The following is a 19,465-nucleotide window of genomic DNA, read 5'->3' on the forward strand; positions in this document are numbered from 1 at the left end:
TCAGTATTTTTGCCTGGAGAACCCATGGACAGAGGATTTGGCTCTTCTCCTAATTTTCGAGTTTATAATTAGTATGCTAGTTCCTGGCAGTTGAGAACAACTTAATTAACATCTTGCTCATTACCTCTTTGGATTAATGTAATTTACTTTTTGTTTATAAATATCTCTGATTAGTCCAGCATTGTTTACTGTGTAGATAAAGTTAGAATAAAACGTTGCTCCCCAGTGACACTGTCATCTACTGTGAATATATTTTGCAAGTAAAAGCTGTGGTTTCAAATCTGAGCATTAAATCTCTAATGAACTAGTATTTCTCATTGATTTTTCATGTGCTTCAAAATATTTTATGTGCTTGAAGTACTAGATAATTAGCCTGTAATTCCATTTCTCTACCCTGTGACTGCTGAGAGAAACACTGTGGTCATTTTTCTTGCCAATATTCTTTACTACTCATGTTCAGGCCAAGACATTTGATTTCTTACTGAATCATAAAGCTGTATTTTTAAAATTATTTTGAAATCAAAGATGCTGACTTCAGTATATTTAACTCCAGAAGTTGGTACAGATTGTGTGACTAATTACCATAAAAATTATGGCTGAGAAATGAGAAAGGTGTAGTCACTCACAATTTTCCATTTACAAAACAAGGTTTTAGAAAATAACCAAAGATGAATGTGGTATTTTTATGAAACCATGGTCTATTTCCAACTATTTCTTTAGTGGTCTGGAAATTCACAATGCTAAGTTCGACCAGGCACATCCCTACATAACTACTGGAAAAACCATAGCTTTGACTATATGGGCCTTTGTCAGCAAATTGATGCTATGAACTCTAATTTGTTTTATATTCCCAAATATTTACCTGATGGGTGAGTACAGAGCAAGTGTTTATAAATATGTATTTGAATAAGGAAACTAAATGTGTAGTATAATCCTAATTAGGTAAATAAGCGTGTATAAGCACATATTCACAAATGCACAGATATAGAAAGAAATATAAAAATATTGAAGAGTGATTATTTGTAGGTAGTACAGAAATGGTATTATTTTCTCCTTATGTGATTGTCTCTTTTCCAGTTTTTTACATAGCATGTATTACTGTTATAAAAACTTTTAATATATAATTTGAAAATAAAAATATAATATTAAATAGTTTATCTAATTCATATGTTTACCTAAAACAAATAGACTGCCAGATACTTCTCCAGCAAAGATGAGTTTGAATCAGCAGAGAATTGCAATTCGGAGACTGCAACCAATGCAAGGCCATAGGCAAGTCTACCAAAGGAGAACACTTTTATAGAGATAAAAAGGAAGCAGGGAGGGCTGTAATAAACGAAGAGTCTGTGGCTTTTCATTGGCTGAGTTCTTGCCAGTAAAGATGCAGTCTTTCTCCTTCCACAGAGTGTGAGATCACCTCCTTCTTGTCTCTTTTCTGTTTATTAACTTGCTTCCTGTGTCAGATACAGACACAGCGGGATCGTTAGGACTGTTTCTTCAAAACTATGGGTCAAACAATTTTGTTGTTGTTTAATTGGTAGAGAAACCAGGACTCTTCTAATTGTTCCAGTATGTAAATCAGTTTGATAGTCATGAACAGAACAGTTTTATAGTCACTTTGCTGTAGTGTAGGAATCTAAAACTAATGAGTTTACCTACTCATCAGATTTATTTGTTTATTAACTTTAAGTGTCCGTCTCTCAGCCGTTTTCGACTCTGCGACCCCATGTACTGTAGCCCACCAGGTTCCCCTCTCCATGGAATTATCTAGGCAGGAATACTAGAGTGGGTCATCATTCCCTTCTCCAGGGGATCTTCCCAACCCAGGGATTGAACCCAAGTCTCCTGCTCTGCAGGTGGATTCTTCACTGTCTGAGTCACCAGGGATAGGTGCACATCAATTTGAGTTTTTTCCTCATTCTTTATAATTGATATAACATCTTAGGATGTGTAGGAGACTTGAAATATACGTTCATTTTGCTTTAGTTTTCTCTCTTTTTCTTAGTAGTTTTTGCCTTCCATGTAATGACTTTTGAGTGGCTTCCCAGGTAGCTCAGTGGTAAAGAACCTGCCTTCCAGTGCAGGGGACACGGGTTAGATCTCTGGGTCAGAAAAATCCCCTGGAGGAGGAAATGACAACTCACTCCAGTATTCTTGCCTGGAAAATCCTGGACAGAGGAGCCCAGTGGGTCACAGTTCATGGGGTTGCAAAGAGTGGGCCGTGGTGACTCTTGAAACCTACTTTCCTTTGGTGTTTCTGGTCATGGTTTAAAAAGATTATCATTCTTCTTATTTCTCAAGCCATAAGTCTGAGAGTCATTCCAGACTTTCCTTCTTTTTCATGTCCACATTAAATTGCCACCAAGGTAGCATTGAATCTAAGGTGTCTTTGGCTTTTGTTTTCTCTTCTTCCTTCCTTTTATCATTGGTGTTCCATTATTTTCATCCTGATTTATTTTAACTGCCACATTGCTGATCCCCTTGAAGAGTGCTACATGTCTTCCTTGTGGACATGTAGCATTAGTTCATTGTAGAGATTTTGTAGAACCTAGTGGCAGTTGCTTAAAATGGTCCCTGTCATTTACTTAATAATCAGTCCGTGAATGTGATATATTTGCAATGTATACCCTTTACCAAGCAAGGGCAATAGTGAAACTCACTATTGACTGGTCTTCAAGCAGCTTTAAAAAAAAAAAAAATCTGACATTGATGGTTGCCATTTGAATGGTGTCATAAGTGGGCAAGAAAGTTGTAATTAATGTATCCTCCAGAAAAATAGGAATGGAGGCAGAGTGAAAGTTTTGAAAACTTTTGTTACAGTGAAAGTAGCAAAATTTAAGTTTGCATATGTCCTTTTGTGTGAATCCCCTCCAAGGTACTGGGAAATGAAAGTGTTCACAGAGTTAAAAATTGTGGCTTGGGGGCATTTGCAAAAGTAAGGTATTTAAACTGTGATTGGTAAAGACCATGTCTCCTTCCACTTCAGCTGCACCCCCCTCCCCACACATGTGTCCTGTGTCTCGTGACATTGGGGTGATCTTGGCTATTTTTTTTCTTTGAGCTGTAGCTCTAGCAATACTTCAAGTATGCCATGTATGAAGTTGAAATTTTTAAAGTATCTCAGATAATAAAATTTTTTTGGATAACTGATATGAGAGAACTGTCTTTCTAGTCTCTCTACATAAGATATTACATTTTTTGGTCATGGGAACAGACATTCAAAGAGTATGCAGCCAAAGATGCAAGGGGGGAAATGTCATAGCCTCTTGACAGTTAACAATAGCAAATTTTATATTAATGTATTTATTTTGAGGATTTACAGTATTTGTCAGCTTTTAATAATTTGAAAGATGTGTGAACTATTTTTTTTATTGCACATGTATTTTTTTTAAAGAGGGCCCTCAAGTTGTACAAGCGTTCAGCTCACAGAACCTATGTCTTTTACTAAATAGGAAGTCTCTGGGGAAGCATTTATGATCTATTATCTTTTGCTAAGGCATCTCTCACTGCTCTGTAGTGAAGACCCAGGACTGTCCCCCTGCTCTAAAAGCATGGATTTACTAGGAGTGGAACAGAGTGGCTATATTATCCTAGTTTATGATAGCAAATGTCAAATGCCTGTACTCTGGTTATTTGAGTCTGATTTTATAAACTGTTATAGGCAGGGCAAATACCTTTTTACCCTGTGGATTTAATACAGAACCTAGTATTTTTTTTTTTTTAGTGTTTATCAACTTAATGTAAAATCTCATTTCAGGTCATTAATCCCTTTCATTTTTTCCTTCAGTGTAATAAACTGTGATTATTAGATTTAAAGTAAATATAAATAGTATTTACTCTAAAGACCTTAATAGGTTACTCATTTTTTCCTCCTCCTCCACTACCCCTGCCCAATATTCAAAATATCCTCCTGCCTCTGTATCACCTTTATTTTATTTCTTTTCTTTTTTTCATGTTAAGTTACTTAAAAAAAAGTTTTATTTTGTATTGGAGTGTAGTCAGTTAACAAATGTGATGGATTCAGGTGAACAGCGGAGGGACTCAGTCATTCATATACATGAATCCATTCTTCCCCAAACTCCTCTCCCATCCAGGCTACCACATGCCATTGAGCAGAGTTCTGAGTACTATACAGTAGGTCCTTATTGGTTATCTATTTTAAATACTGCAGTGTGTACATGTCCATCCCAAACTCCCTAAGTATCCCTTCCCACCCCTCCCCTTCCCCTTCACTTTGCAATCTCTTCTTTTTCAGACATGAATATCACCTTTTGATATGTGGATGGGCCAGACTTTCTCTGACTCAATCCATTGCTTTCATTTGCTCCCCAAATTTTGATTCTTGATTTACTTTTCTCTTTCCCGCTTGGGAGCTGCTAAGATTTGTATAGCTGATTTCAACCACCATCTCTAGTGACGATTTAGTTGCAGGTGCTAATAAAAAGTTTTACTGTAATTTAGAAGGGAGACTGAAGATAACTTGGCAAGCACTGAGTATTCACCTATATTATTTCAAACAGTACCAGTAAAACCCAGGCTGTTATATAAATTTAAGTGTTCTTGCTATAGATTACAAGGAATCTGGAAAGAGTTAGTATTGCTGAGGTTTTTGTGCATGGTGCCAGATGTTAAAAGCTGCATAGTATTGAAGTTTTCCCACTCCTATAAAGCATTTCCCAATAGTTTTAGTCCACACCGATGGCTTCTCTTCTTGACTGCCTGAGGCATACATTGTTACTAACGTTTATTCCTTGTGGGGCCTCTGAAATAGCTGGACCTTTAAAATCTTCCAATTGATCTCCTCATCAAATGCACTTAAAGTTATATTATGTGACATTTGAATATATGCTTTTTCTTAAAGCTTCTTGTTTTTGAGTATGTTATTAGTTCTTAGGAAGTTAATTGGAAACATGCAAAGTATGATGAGATCTAGATAACTTCACTTTAAAATCTCCCTATAATCAGAACAGAGATACACAAAAGGTTCCTTTTAGTGGCTGAAAGACCCAGGGGACAGAGAAACTTGCCTGTAACTGAATGTGCTAAAATCTCTAGATAATATATCAATCAGAATGGATGGGTGCTGATCAACGTAGAAACAGGGAGACAGCTAAGTCATCGTGAGAAATGTTTGCAGTGCCCATCCAAGTTCTGTCTAAAAGTGAGGGAGCCTCCACTATCTGAGTTAGGGTTCACTTGGTCCTATATGGTTCTGATTAGTGATGAAAGAGCTGTAGTCTCTAGACTGAGATTTTTCCATCTCATTGGTAAGAACACATCGATTGTGAGATTAACTTAATCAACCAAATGCTATCCCTGTTTAATGTATCTGAATTACTTCCTCTGTCTTATTCCCAAACCCAGCAAACACAGGACAGTACAGTGGAGTTACATATTAAGTATGTGTAGGCGTGCATCTTAGACAAGGACATAATTTGAAATTTGCATATAATCAAAATTATGCTTGAAATCTTTTGAATTAATTTTGAATTAGTAGGATTTAGGCTTAGAAGCCCAAAATTCAGTTCTTTCTTTTTCAGCCTCCTGTAGCTCCCTTTCTTCCTCCTTACTTCTCTCCCTCTCTTTTTCTCTATCTCCCCTCCCCCTCTCCGCCTTCCTCCCTTTTTTCTCTCCTTTTCCTTCACTCCCCTTCTATTTCTTTCTCTCTGTTTTTTTTCCCTTGGACTAGTTGGAATCTGAGGTTTCTTTCAATGGTAGGAATAAGAGGCAATGGGCACCCAAAGAACTTCACCCTCTATGACATTACAGTGGTTCAGAGCATGTGATTTCGACTTGTATGCTTTTTTGGAATTATACATACTAGCAACATGTTATATACTATTATATTTAAATACAGAATATAGAAAAATTGAATGAGGTAAAATTTATAAAGTTCTTAGCATGGGGCTTACATGAAAGTGCTATTTAAGTGGCAGCCATCAAAATAACCATTCAGTTATGATTTGGATTCTGTAATCATAAAGTGTATATTGTGATGTGTGTACCTATTGATTCACTTGTGCATTGTGAAAGGACTCTCCCCATCTAGTTAATTATCACGTCTACTGCGTCCTGTGTTTCTCTTTTCTTTTCTCTCTCTCTCTTTTTTTTTTTTTTTTGGTAAAAACATTTAACTTCTATGCTCTTAGTAAATTTCAGTTATGCTATACAATGTTATCAGCACAATATTTATGTGGAATCTACCAAAAAAAATTCCAGCTCATAGAAACACAGAATAGAAAAGTAGTTGCCAGGGGATCAATGGTTAGGAAAAGAGAGCCTGGTAAAAGGGTCCCGACTTTCAGCTGTAAGATGAATAAGGTCTGAGGATCTAGTGTATAATAGTCAATGCTTTATGTTTTCATTATTTTAAATAATGCATATTTCTGGCAAGAGAAATTTCCTCAGTCATTTATAGCATGTTGAGTTTGTGACACATTGGAATTTTATGAAGATAAATTAATGAAATATACTTTGACAGTTTAGAACAGCAGGAATGATTTCACCCTTCAAAAATGTATGAAGTGTGCTTTTATTTTCTCAGCTGTTGCACGTTAGAGAACTTCCATCATGTTGAAGGTGTGGTAGTTTTATGCAAGTTTTAGGTGTTGATAGAGTTGAAGTGGAGGGTCACTTTTGTCATCAACCCTCTGTAGTTCCCCCGTTGAACCCAGCTTTTCTAATGCAATTCCGATTTCTAAGCCTTTTCCCTGTCCCCTCCCTGTTGAGCCTCCCACCCCGTCTCACCCCTCTAGGTCATCACAGAGCACCAGGCTGAGCTCCCGGTGGCATATAGCAACTCCACACTAGCTCTCTGTTTGACACACGGGAGAATCCCAGGGTTGGCGGAGCCTGGGGGGCTGCCGTCTCTGGGGTCGCACAGAGTCGGACACGACTGAAGTGACTTCGCAGCAGCGGCAGCATGTATATGTCAGTACTACACTCTCAATTCGTCCCACACTCGTCTCCTGCTGCGTTCACGAGTCTGTTCTCTATGTCTGTGTCTCTGTTTATCTTGCAGATAGTTTGATCAGTACCATTTTTCTACATTCCATATAAGTGTGTTAGTATATGACAGTTGTCTCTTTCTTTCTGACTTATTTCAGTCTGTATAACAGACTCTCTGTTCATCCACCTCAGTTCAACTTATTCAAATTTGTTCCTTTTAATGGCTGAGTAATATTCCATTGTACGTAATGTACCACACCTTTCCTTATCTGTTCATCTGTTGATGGACATCTAGGTTGCTGAGCCATTGTGTACTGATGGACATCTAGGTTTCTGGGCCATTGTGCATTAACATCTAAGTTTATTATGGCAGAATGATGCATTTCCTTGTTCGTGTTAAGTCCATGGTTGGGAAAGGGCTTCGAGGGGAGCCTCATGACTTTAAATTCCATTATATCGCCAATCTTGGGTTTCCCCTGTGACTCAGAGGTAAAGAATCTGCCTGCAGTGTAGAAGACGTGGGTTTGTTCCCTGGATTGGGAAGATTCCCCTGGAGGATGGCATAGCAACCCAGTGCAATATTCTTGCCTGGATAATACCATGGACAAAGGAGTCTGATGGGCTACAGTCCATAGGGTTGTAAAGAATCAGACACAACAAATGCAGAGGCAACCTATTGAATGGGAGAAGTTAGAATAGTTGCATAGCATATGTTTGATGAGGGATTAATATTCAAAACAAAGAACTCAATAGCAAAAAACCCCAATCAGTTAAAAGTGAGCAAATATATGAATAACTATTTTTCCAAATAGGACATTCAGATGGCCAACAAGTACATGAAAAGATGCTCAATATCACTAATCATCAGGGAAATGCAAATCAAAATCACAACCTCACACTGGTTAGAACGGCCATTACCAAAAAAGACAAGAAATGACAAGTTGTTGGCAAAGATGTAAAGCAAAACGAACCCTTGTATACTGTTGGTAGGGATGTAAATTGGTACAACCGCTATGTAAAAGAGTATGACGCTTCCCCTCCAAGTTAAAAAGAATCTTGAAAAATGGAAGTTAATCACTCAGTTGAGTCTGAACTTTTGTGACCCCATGGACTGTAGCCCATCAGGCTTCTCCATCCATGGACTTTTCCAGGCAAGGATATAGGATGGATTGCCATTCCCTTCTCCACAGAATATTCCTGACCCAGAAGTCGAACCCGTGTCTCCTGTGTATCCTCCATTGCAGGCAGATTCTTTATCGTCTGAGCTACCAGGGAAAACCCCCAAATGATCTCATGATCAAGCAGTTCCACTTTTGGGTATTTATCTGAATAAAACAGAAGTATTAACTCAAAAAGCATGTTTACTTCATGTTCATTGCAGCACTGTTTACAATCGCCAACATATGGAGGCAGCCCAAGTGCCCATCTATAAATGAATGATGAAAATGTGGTATATTTACATATACATATTGGGATATTATTCAGCCATGAAAAGAAGGCAATCTTGTCATGTTTGACAATAGGGATGGACCTTGAGGGTATTATGCTAAGTGAAATAAGTCAGACAAAAAAAGACAAATATGGTATGATTTCACTTACGTGTAGAATCTAAAACAAAAACAAAATAAAACTAAACCAGTAATATATAGAGAACAGAAGGTAGGGATTAGGTGGGGTGGGCAAAATGGGTTACAGGGGTTCAAAAGGTACAGACGTCTAGTTATAAAATCAGTTAAGTAATGGGAATGTAATGTAGAGCCTATTAGCTATAGCTAATATATTGTACAGTTGGAAGTTCCTAAGAGAGCAAGTCCTGAAAGCTCTCATCCCAGGAGAAAAAAATGGCAACTATGTGTGGTGATATATGCTAGTTAGACCTATTGTGAGAATCATTTTGCAGTATATTCACATATTGAATCATTATACTGTACACCTGAAATGAATTTAATGTTATATGTCAATCATTCTGATTAAAAAAAGAAAAAAAATTTCTTCCAAAGTTTTTGTCAAATTCTCTCCTTGAAGATGTATGCAAAGTTGATTTCACTTCATTTCTACTTAATGCTATGTATCATGTTTTATAATACTTAATAATGTAGACTAGTTTTGTGTTTTGCAGTGATATTTGCATTTCCTTCCTGAGTAACATAGAAATATGAACTATTTTTAAGTATTAATTATTATGTAGGATGCAAAATATTTATACTAGGAGAGTGTCTTCAAGGACTCAGGGGCTTTATAAAAAATAACTACTACACCAGAATCAGTATGGTTAGGTGTTTGAAAGGTACGAGAACTCACATATTAGTTTCCCTCATTTGTAAAGTAAAGGAGCTGGGTTAGATGTTCTCAAAGGCCTTTTGAGATTTAAACTGCTAAAAATCATTAGAGACTGTTTTTACATTAAAACTTAATGCACAGTGCCTCAGTGGTTTGAAACACTAAACCAATGGTTTAGTAAAAATGTACTCATTCAAGGGATCTCACATTATTCTAGTTCACTTCTTTTTATTGTTACTATCTAAGGTTCTTTCCAATCTCATAAGAACATTTCTCATGGTTAGACAAAGTTTTGTTTCTTTTTCCTTATATGTGGCAACATTAGAGGCCAGAAACCTCACTTTTGGTGATTGTGTGGCTTGTAGGAATCTGCTTTTATTCACATGTTGGTGATATCTGTATTTTCTAATAAAGTGGGTTGCATCTGTCTTCAATTTGAATTTTTTCCTATAATTGTATAAAAAAGTGATTTGAGACTTGTGACAGAAGTCTGCACTGTATCTTTCCCAACCAGTAATACCATGATACATGGTAATCTTTTTGTGAAAGCCTCATAAATGTTGATGAATTGGAAACAGTATTAAGAATAAACCAAAAGCCCACTTATATTTCCAACCATTTAAATGCAGTTCCTGTATGAAAAGGCAACTAAATCAGAAAGTTTTCCATTTTCCAGGAATGCCTAGAACTTAGTCCTTTTCATCCATAACTAACAGACAGTAGTATAATTTTCCAGTGATATATCATAACCTTTTTACATTCATTTCAAAGGACAGATGTATTTGAGGAGTCATGCAGAATACACATTTAAAGAAAGGTGTACTATATTAAAAATTGATTTCACTTTTATTTCTGCTCAACACTATTGCATTTCATTGTTGAACTTGAGATACTAAAATATCTTTGTTTTGTAATTCTTTTCTTTCTTACTTTGAGAATTGTTTATGACCACGTTTTGTGTCTTGTCCTTAAAACAAATGTTCATTCCATTTTTCTGATTTCTCTTGTCTTTGCCTTCTTTAGTCTCTAAGTCAGACATTATTCTCAAAGTTATTTATCACCAGTAAAATTTATCAAGTGCTTTCTCAGAGAGTAAATCAGTTCTTTGCATTCCTTTGAGTTAGGCAGCCATGATCCATGTTGAAGACATAAAAATGTCAACACTGACTTTTAAAATATGTGTTTTATTTATGGCCAAATATTAGCGATAATCAGTCTCTGGTTTCTATAGCCACATGGACCGATTTGATTGGCAGAATGATTCATATCTTCCTGTTCATGCCTGATAGATCACTCCGAACCCATTTTTCAAAATATGGCATCTGCTTCTTTAGGTAATGATATCGATACATACCTATCTCGTATGTAAAATCCCAGGTGCTTTATATGGTTAACATCTGAGGAAATATATCATTTGATTTATGTGGTAATTAATTGTAATAGACTTGTTTTTTTGTGCTCAGTTAGTTGATGATACCTCTACAAGCTTTTCTTTGTAAAATACTTCTGTCAAGTGCTTGGGCCTGGTGCACTGGGAGGACCCAGAGGAGTCGGGTGGAGAGGGAGGTGGAGGGGGGATCGGGATGGGGAATACATGTAACTCTATGGCTGATTCATGTCAATGTATGACAAAACCCACTGAAATGTTGTGAAGTGATTAGCCTCCAGCTAATAAAAATAAATAAATAAATAAAAATACTTCTGTCAAAGTATTACTTCTTTGCTTAAAGCAGGAATTCCTTCAGAAACTTTTCACTTATGTCTTTAGGATAGAATCCGATTGTCATAGCTTGACTTTGTGACCATACATACACTGCCCCTGACATAAGCTTCCAACCTCATCTGCTTCTCGCTTTTCTGAACACTTAACTGTAGCCAGTTAGATGCATTCATGTTCCCAACATATGAGTACTTCTGTCTCTGTATGTTTTTCAGAACTTCTCTTCTACCTGGAATGACTTTGTGTTTATTTTTCATTTACAGAAATCTTGTCTTTCAGGGGTACATTTTTTTCTCACTTTGCCCATGAAGTCATTATTGAAATTTTCAATTAGGGGAAGGGAATTCAGTTGGAAATGGAGGAAAACATTTGACTATCCATTATGTGGCAAGTACTATGATGGGCAGTTTACATACGTTATTTCAACAAAGGCTTCCTGTTTTATGAATTCCTTTCTTTTATTTAAGAAGTTCAGTTTAGTTGCTCAGTCGTGTCCAAATCTTTGCGACCCCGTGGACTGAAGCATGCCAGCCTTCCCTGTCCATCATCAACTCCCGGAGCTTGCTCAAACTCATGTCCATCAAGTTGTTGATGACATCCAACCATCTCATCCTCTTGTGTTCCCTTCTTCTCCTGCCTTCAACCTTTCCCAGCATCAGGGTCTTTTCTAGTGAGTCCGTTCTTCACATCAGGTAGTCAAAGTATTGGAACTTCAGCATCAGTCCTTCCAATGAATATTCAGGACTGATTTCCTTTAGGATTGACTGGTTGGATCTCCTTGCAGTCCAAGGGACTCTCAAGAGTCTTCTCTAACACCGCAGTTCAAAAGCACCAATTCTTTGGCGCTCAGCTTTCTTTATGGTCTGGCTCTCACATCCATACATGACTATTGGAAAAACCATAGCTTTGAATATGTGGACCTTTGTTGGCAAAGTAATGTCTCTGCTTTTTAAAATACTATCTAAGTTGGTTATAGCTTTTCTTCGAGGGAGCAAGCATCTTTAAATTTCATGGCTGCAGTCACCAGCTGCAGTGATTTTGGGGCCCAAGTAAATAAAGTCTGTCACTGTTTCCATTGTTTCCCCATCTATTTGCCATGAAGTGATGGGACCAGATGCCATGATCATCTTCGTTTTTGAATGTTGAGTTTTAAGCCAGCTTTTTCACTCTCCTCTTTCACTTTCATCAAGAGGCTCTTAGTTCCTCTTTTCCTTCTGCCACGAGAGTGGCACCTGCATATCTGTGGTTATTGATGTTTCTCCTGGAAATCTTGATCCCAGCTTGTGCTTCCTCTAGTCCAGCATTTCCTTCTCTTGTGGCTCAGATGGTAAGGAGTCTGCCTGCAATGCGGGAGACCTGGGTTCGATCCCTGGGTTGGGATGATCCCCTGGAGAAGGAAATGGCAACCCACTCTAGTATTCTTGTCTGGAAAATTCCATGGATGGAGGAGCCCGGTGGGCTACAGTCCTTGGGGTCACAAAGAATTGGACATGACTGAACAGCTTCACTTTCATCAATTTCATTCATTTTCATCAGTTTCATTCACTTTCATCAATACTCAGTACCAACAAGAGTTCTTTGAACAATGAACATTTATTTAATGAATAAACATAATTGCCTCACACTGTTAATTTTATGATAATGTCTTAGCCACTTTCCTCATTCTTGAGGACCAAAAAAAAAAAGAAAATGGGGATCCTTTTGACAGAGATTGAAATTATTACACAATACTTGTTGTTTGATTCGTTGGTTTGTGACTACTATTGTTGAAATTTTAAAAATACTGTTGTTTGAGTAGCTTAATACCCAGTGATGTTCAGTGTTTAATGAGTAATTATGAGGGAAATTGTTCACGATGGAATACCGTCTTGAAGGATGAATGAACCAGAGGAAGATCTTAGGTGGATTAAAGCTTAATATGATCTAGGAGTAATGGTAGTAAGTTCAGCTAAGCAGTACCTGTCCAGACATGCCCTGTAGAATGAGGAATTGTATTTGCTGTTGCAGAGCATTTCTGTGGACTAGAAGGTTTCCTTCAAGAGCACGCCACTTGGTTCTAACCTGAAGTATTTTTCCACTTTAAAAAACATATAATGGTTATTTTTCCCATTTTTTGTGTGTGTTTTTTATTTTATCATAAAAATGAAATTTTTGCTGGCATTGCAATTATTTTTCAATAATTAATATACTATAGTGTACTCTATTACAATAATTTAGTACTCAATATATTGAAATTGGATTTGATAATGTGCTAATTGTCTTTTATTAATTGGACTTTGAAAAAAACTGAGAAAGAAAGAATAGAGGGAAAAAGAATCTCAGTATTGCCATTACCTTGTTTTCTGTAGATTCTTTTCATTTCTGTTGAGAAATGGAAGTGTCTGTAGTACCTGTGCATGTAATATCTTGCACAACTAATTTTTGGACACTGTAATCTCATTTTGAATATATTACTCCAAGATATAAAATTTGAATTTTTTTTTTTTGTAAAATTTGAAATTTGAGCATGGGTTAAACTAATATTGTATTCTGAACCTGCTATAATAAGTGGATATAGGGAGAGTTAGGCTTTAAAAAAAATATAGTGGTGTGTACATGTCAGTTCCAAACTCTCATCTGTCCCTTCCCCTTTTCCCCCTGCCCCCAGGTAACCATAAATTCATTCTCTAAGTATGTAAATATGTTTCTGTCTTGTAAATAAGTTCATTTGTATCATTTTTTTGGAGATTCCACATATAAGTCATATCATATGATATTTGTCTTTCTCTGACTTACTTCACTTAGTATGATAATCTCCATGTCAATCCATGTTGCTGCAAATGGTATTATTTCATTCTTTTTTATGGCTGTGTTTTTACCACATCTTCTGTTGATGGACATTTTCATGTCTTGGCTATTATAAATAATGGTGCATTTAACATTGGGGTATGTTTATCCTGTCAAACCATGTTTTTCTCTGGATATATACCCAGGAGTGGGATTGTTTTTAAGAAACCTCCTTACTGTTCTCCATAGTGGCTGTACCAATTTACATTCCCACCAACAGTGGAGGAGGGTTCGCTTTTCTCCACATCCACTCCAGCATTAATTGTTTATAGATTTTTTTGATGATGGCCATTTTTACTGGTGTGATGTGACATCTCACTGTGGTTTTGATTTGTGTTTCTCAAATAGTTAGCATTGTTGAGCATGTGCCTCTTTTTATGTGCCTCTCGGCCATCTGTATGTCTTCTTTGCAAAAATGTTTATTCAGGTATTTTGTGCATTTTCCAATTAGTTTATTTATTTATTTTTGTATATTGAACTGCATGAGCTGTTTGAAACTTTTGGAGACTAATCCCCTGGGGAGTGCATTTTTCCTGTTCTGTGGATTGAGAAAGTTTGTCTTGATTGTGATGGAAATAAGCCTCACCCAGTACAGAAAGCGACCATGTCATTTCATTAAGCAAATCAGCTACTGCTTCAGCAATTCAAGGTGGTATAAAGCTGTAAATATTTTGATATCACTTATATTTCTCTTTTTCTTATAGGTTTTAAAATGGGTGGAAGAAGCAGTGCAGGCTTCCAAAGTTCACCTCTTATCAACAGATCATTTGGAACAGGCTGTAAATACTTGGAAAATTCCTTTTGATCCCAGTCTAAAAGAGGTTACTGTGTCTCTGAGCGGCCCTTCTCCAATGATTGAAATTCGCAATCCTTTAGGTGAGACATATGGAATATTCATATTAAAAATATTTAAAAATATAGAATATGAAAAAAAAAGAAAAACCATGAAAGGTAAAAGATTTTTAACACAGTTACTTGTTCAAATTAATGCTAACTTTATGAATAAATTCAACCAACTCAAAAGTGACTGGAGAAGATATTTAAAAATTAAAACTGAGTATTTTTAGTTCTAAGTATCATTGAGTTAACATGAGATTCGAAAAACTGAAACTCCTAGTAATTTAAACCATGGCATTTACTAACTTAATTGTAACTGAAGTCTCCAAAAAAATATTTCAGATGAACCTGAAATATTTTCTTCATCTTTATATGAGGAAATACTTCACAGTAACTTATTCTGTAAAATTCAGTGTTTTGTCATTTTTACGTGAATCATATGAAAAAAGTCCTTTATTACTAAAACAACTGTCTAATTTTTTTATCATAGCATTTTCTTGATAAATTTTAATTTTACAGGTTGTTCTTGTTTAGTCGCTGTTGTGTCTGACTTTTTGCAACCCCATGGACTTCAGTTTATCACCAAGCTTTCCTGTTCTTCACTCTCTACCAGGGTTTGCTCAAACTCATGTTCGTTGCTTCGGTGATACTATCCCAGTGATACTATCCAACCATCTCATTCTCTGTTGTCCCCTTCTCCTCCTGCTCTCAATCTTTCCCAGCATCAGGGTCTTTTCCAATGAGTCGGCTCTTCACATCAGGTGGCCAAAGGATAGGAGCTTCAGCGTCAGTCCTTCCAACGAATATTCAGGGTTGATTTCCTTTAGGATCGACTTATTTGACGGCCTTACATTCCAGTGGACTCTCAAGAATCTTCTCCAGCATCACAATTTGAAAACATGAGTTCTTTGCTGCTCAGCCTTCTTTATGGTCCAACTCTCACATCTGTGCATATTTACTGGAAAACCATAACTTTGACTGTACGTACTTTTGTCATCAGTGTGAGGTCTCTGCTCTTCAATATGCTGTATAGGTTGTCATAGCTTTCCTTCCAAGGAGCAAGCGTCTTTTAATTTCATGGCTGCAGTCACTGTCCACATGATTTTGGAGCCCAGGAATATAAAATCTGTCACTACTTCCACTTTTTTCCCCTCTATTTGTCATGAAGTGGACCAGATGCCATGATTTTAGTTTTTTGAATGTGAGCTTAAGCCAGCTTTTTTCATTCTTTCCTTCCACCCTCATCAGGAGACTCTTTATCTACTCTTCAGGAGACAGTTTCTCAGGAGACAAGTAAACTCTGGTATTCCCATCTCCTTAAGAATTTTCCAGTGTGTTGTGATCCATACAGTCAAAGGCTTTAGTGTAGTCAGTGAAGCAGAAGTAGATGTTTTTCTGGAATTGCCTTGCTTTCTCTATGATCCAGTGAATGTTGGCAGTTTGATCTCTGTTTCCTCTGCCTGTTCTAAGTCCAGCTTGTATATATGAAAGTTCTCAGTTCACGTACTATGGAAGATTAGCCTGAAAGATTTTGAGCATTACCTCGCTAGCATGTGAAATGAGCACAATTGTGCAGTGGTTTGAACATTCTTTGGCGTTGCCCTTCTTTGGGATTGCAATGAAAAGTGACCTTTTCCAATCCTGTGGCCACTGCTGAGTTTTCCAAATTCGCTGGCATATTGAGTGCAGCACTTTTACAGCATCATCTTGTAGGATTTGAAATAGCTCAGCTGGAACTCCATCATTGCCACTAGCTTTGTTAGTGGTAATGCTTCCTGAGGCCCATTTGACTTCACACCCCAGGATGTCTGGCTCTAAGTGAGTGATCACACCATCGTGTTTATCCAGGTCATTAAAACCTTTTTTGTATAATTCTTCTGTGTATTCTTGCCACCTCTTCTGAATCTCTGCTGCTTCTGTTAGGTCCTTACTGTTTCTCTCTTTTATCATGCCCATTCTTGCATCAGATGTTCCCTTGTTATCTTCAGAAGCATATTGCACACCTTCTAACCTGGGAGGCTTGTCTTCCGGTGTCTTTTTGTCTTTTTATACTCTGTTGGGTTCCCGAGGCAAAAATACTGAAGTGGTTTATGATTCCTTCCTCCAGTGGACCACATTTTGTGAGAACTTTCCACTATGACCCTTCGTGGATCACAGCCTTGTCGTGGCAAAGGGGCTTGTGTAATTTTACAGGAGACAATGGTTAAAAAACAAATTTATATTCTCATTAGAATAATGTTTTAATTTGTTCCTTCAATAATTATATGGTATGATTCTCAGTTTTGGCTTAATTCCATGTCTGGTTGAATTTACAAGACTTAAGGTTGAATTGAATAGTAATCTTAAAAAAGAAACCTGATTTTTCTTAATATTTGTGTTTAGGAAATTTTTTAACCAATGATGTTTGCACAGTATTTTTATTCCTATTGTAGCTGAAGTATATGTTACATTTTTTAAACCTTTGTGAACATTTATAAATTGAGAAGGAGTAACTACCTTTTTTACATTATTTGAATCTTAGAAAATGACATACCTTAGAGAAAATAGCGTATGAAATTGACCTCAAAGGCTCCAACCACACTTAACAATCAAATTTAAATTTATGAGCAAGCAAAACCAATTTTTTGAGACTGTTTGGTCTTGAAAATAGATTTGTTTGTAGAAATGGATTTGTCTTTTTAGGTAGCATTCTTCTAGTATCATCTATTCTATCTACACAGGAAAGATTTTTGTTGTTCATTATCTGGATTGAAAGTACCTGTAACCATTGCCTTAAGTTCTACTACTTTAAAAATTCATTGACATTGATATTTTAAAAGTCTTTTGCAATGATTATAAAACTTCTGATGCAAACATGGGATTCTTTTAATTGATTTGTTTGCGTGACTGTCCACACGAGAGCCAAGACTGAAGTGAATAAGTAAACTATGGCTTAATTCCAAATTTGCTTTCCTTCCTAAGTTCGAACTGTCAGATACTGTATATTGATCTCAGTTGGAGATGATACTGTGTTACTTCATTATACTGTCTCCTCTAAATATTCCTTTGACAAGTAAAAGCTTTCTCCTGTACTTCATGGAAAACTGAGGTTTTATACTTTCTGCAAAGTTATGCCCAGGGCTCTTAATGTTAGTAATATTTTGAGTCATCTCCAAAAAGATATTTATTCTAGTTTACTGTTTTGCCATCTCTTAAGTCTAAATGTCTCTAGTGACTGTACATAACTTCTTTGTAGCCATAATAATCATTACCTAGATTAACTTTGGAAATATGATTATCATCTTCCATGTTACTCTGTTTTTAAGATCAAATCAACATAGCAAATAGGAATCTGTTACTTCAATTACAGTGTTCAGAAATGCTAAAGTTGAGTATATTTTAGATATAAAATGATGTTTTGTGCTAGAGGTGTAAATGTCCGTCAGGTAGTTTGTACTGGAAATGTACACAGCTGATACACATAGCTGAAATAAAGATTATGCTTGTAACCTCTACGTCTGTCTTTCAGGAAAGCTGATAAAAAAGGGATTTGGCCTGAATGAGCTATTAAATATTCATAACTCTGCCAAGGTGGTAAATGTTAAAGAGCCAGAGGCTGGAATATGGACAGTGAAGGTACTGTTATTTTACAGAGTATCTGCTGTTTTATTTTGATGTTGGCATGTTTTGTAAAATGTATATAGTAGTTTATTTATATCTTCTGTAACAATCATGGAGAATGCTGCTTTTGCTAAAAATCAATAGACATATTGCATTCTTCGGAGTTATCTTGATCATATGAATTGATAGTGTTTGGTTTTGATGACTATGAAAGGGATCAGTACCACCATAAATAGACTTGAAATGCTCATCTAATTTTCCTGTCATCAAATCTGTAGATTGATTATATTAGCCTCCGAAATTATATATTGTCTCCAAAACAATCAGAGATGGAGCCAGTAGACAATGATGTTTAGGGACATAAGCCCCAGTATGGAACTGCCCTGGGTTTGAATCTCAACACCTCTACTTAAAAGCTGCAATCCGTTAGAACTATAGCTTTTCTTGATTTTCTTTCCACCTCTTTAATATAGGATGGCAATAATAGTCCTTTCCTTCATAGACGTGTTCTGAGAATTAAATGAAGATGATACAAATGAAGTATTTGACATAGTTCCTGTTACAAAACAAGCACTCAAACATTGCTGGTTATAGTAGACCTACATTCATTGGGTGCTTGAACACAAAATGTTATTTGTATCCTAGAGTCACATTAAGTAGTATATGTTCATACTAAGAAAGCATTGTATTTTGGCAATGTGGAGGAAAGAACGTGTTTGCCTTCGAAATTCAGGATGCCATAAATCTGAGATCTAGTCCTGCTGCAAATTATATGTGGGACCCTCCCTAGTAGATGCTGTGCATGGCTTGCCCATATTTCTCAGAAATTTCAGTATGCTCTGGCCTACTTCCAACCCTAGGATCTGCATTTCTGTGTGTCTGAGAAACTTTTTTTTTTTTTTTTTAAGATAGAACAGGAGAAGGCTGTTCAGCTAGAGAATTAAACCCCTCTCTAACACAGCTTTCAGCCCCTGCATGAATAAGTGCCAATCGTCCACAGGGAGAGCAAGCTTAAAGGCACACCCTTCCTGTGCTGCATCTATTACTTTTCCTCTTCCATTAGAATCCCTTGTAACTCCCAGATAAACAGTTTACTCTGGAATACTGGGACAACTCAAATGAGGATTCCCCTTGCATCGTTTACTCTTTCACTGTCTCAACTACCCCACATGAAGAAAGAAAAGAAAATGAGATCAGTTGGCTCATTTCAAATTAGATAGCTGCTGTGAAAGTACATGGTGGTATTATACCATA

At 36.6% G+C, this 19,465-nt stretch overlaps 1 protein-coding gene across 6 annotated transcripts in view; it reads left to right on the top strand.

Annotated features, from left to right (window-relative positions):
- HMCN1 (hemicentin 1) overlaps positions 1 to 19,465 on the top strand; it is a 517,313-nt gene that overhangs the window by 176,971 nt on the left and 320,877 nt on the right. For all 6 annotated transcript variants that reach the window (XR_010663324.1, XR_010663323.1, XM_065936211.1 and 3 more), the window contains exons 5-6: positions 14,479 to 14,650; positions 18,120 to 18,226. Coding sequence is in view for 4 of the 6 variants with exons in the window: in XM_065936211.1 (XP_065792283.1) it covers positions 14,479 to 14,650; positions 18,120 to 18,226 (279 nt within the window). In the remaining 2 variants the exon portion in view is untranslated. The remainder of the gene's footprint in view (positions 1 to 14,478; positions 14,651 to 18,119; positions 18,227 to 19,465) is intronic.

Source organism: Muntiacus reevesi, chromosome 5, assembly GCF_963930625.1.
Source record: "Muntiacus reevesi chromosome 5, mMunRee1.1, whole genome shotgun sequence".
Classification (NCBI taxonomy): Eukaryota; Metazoa; Chordata; class Mammalia; order Artiodactyla; family Cervidae; genus Muntiacus; species Muntiacus reevesi.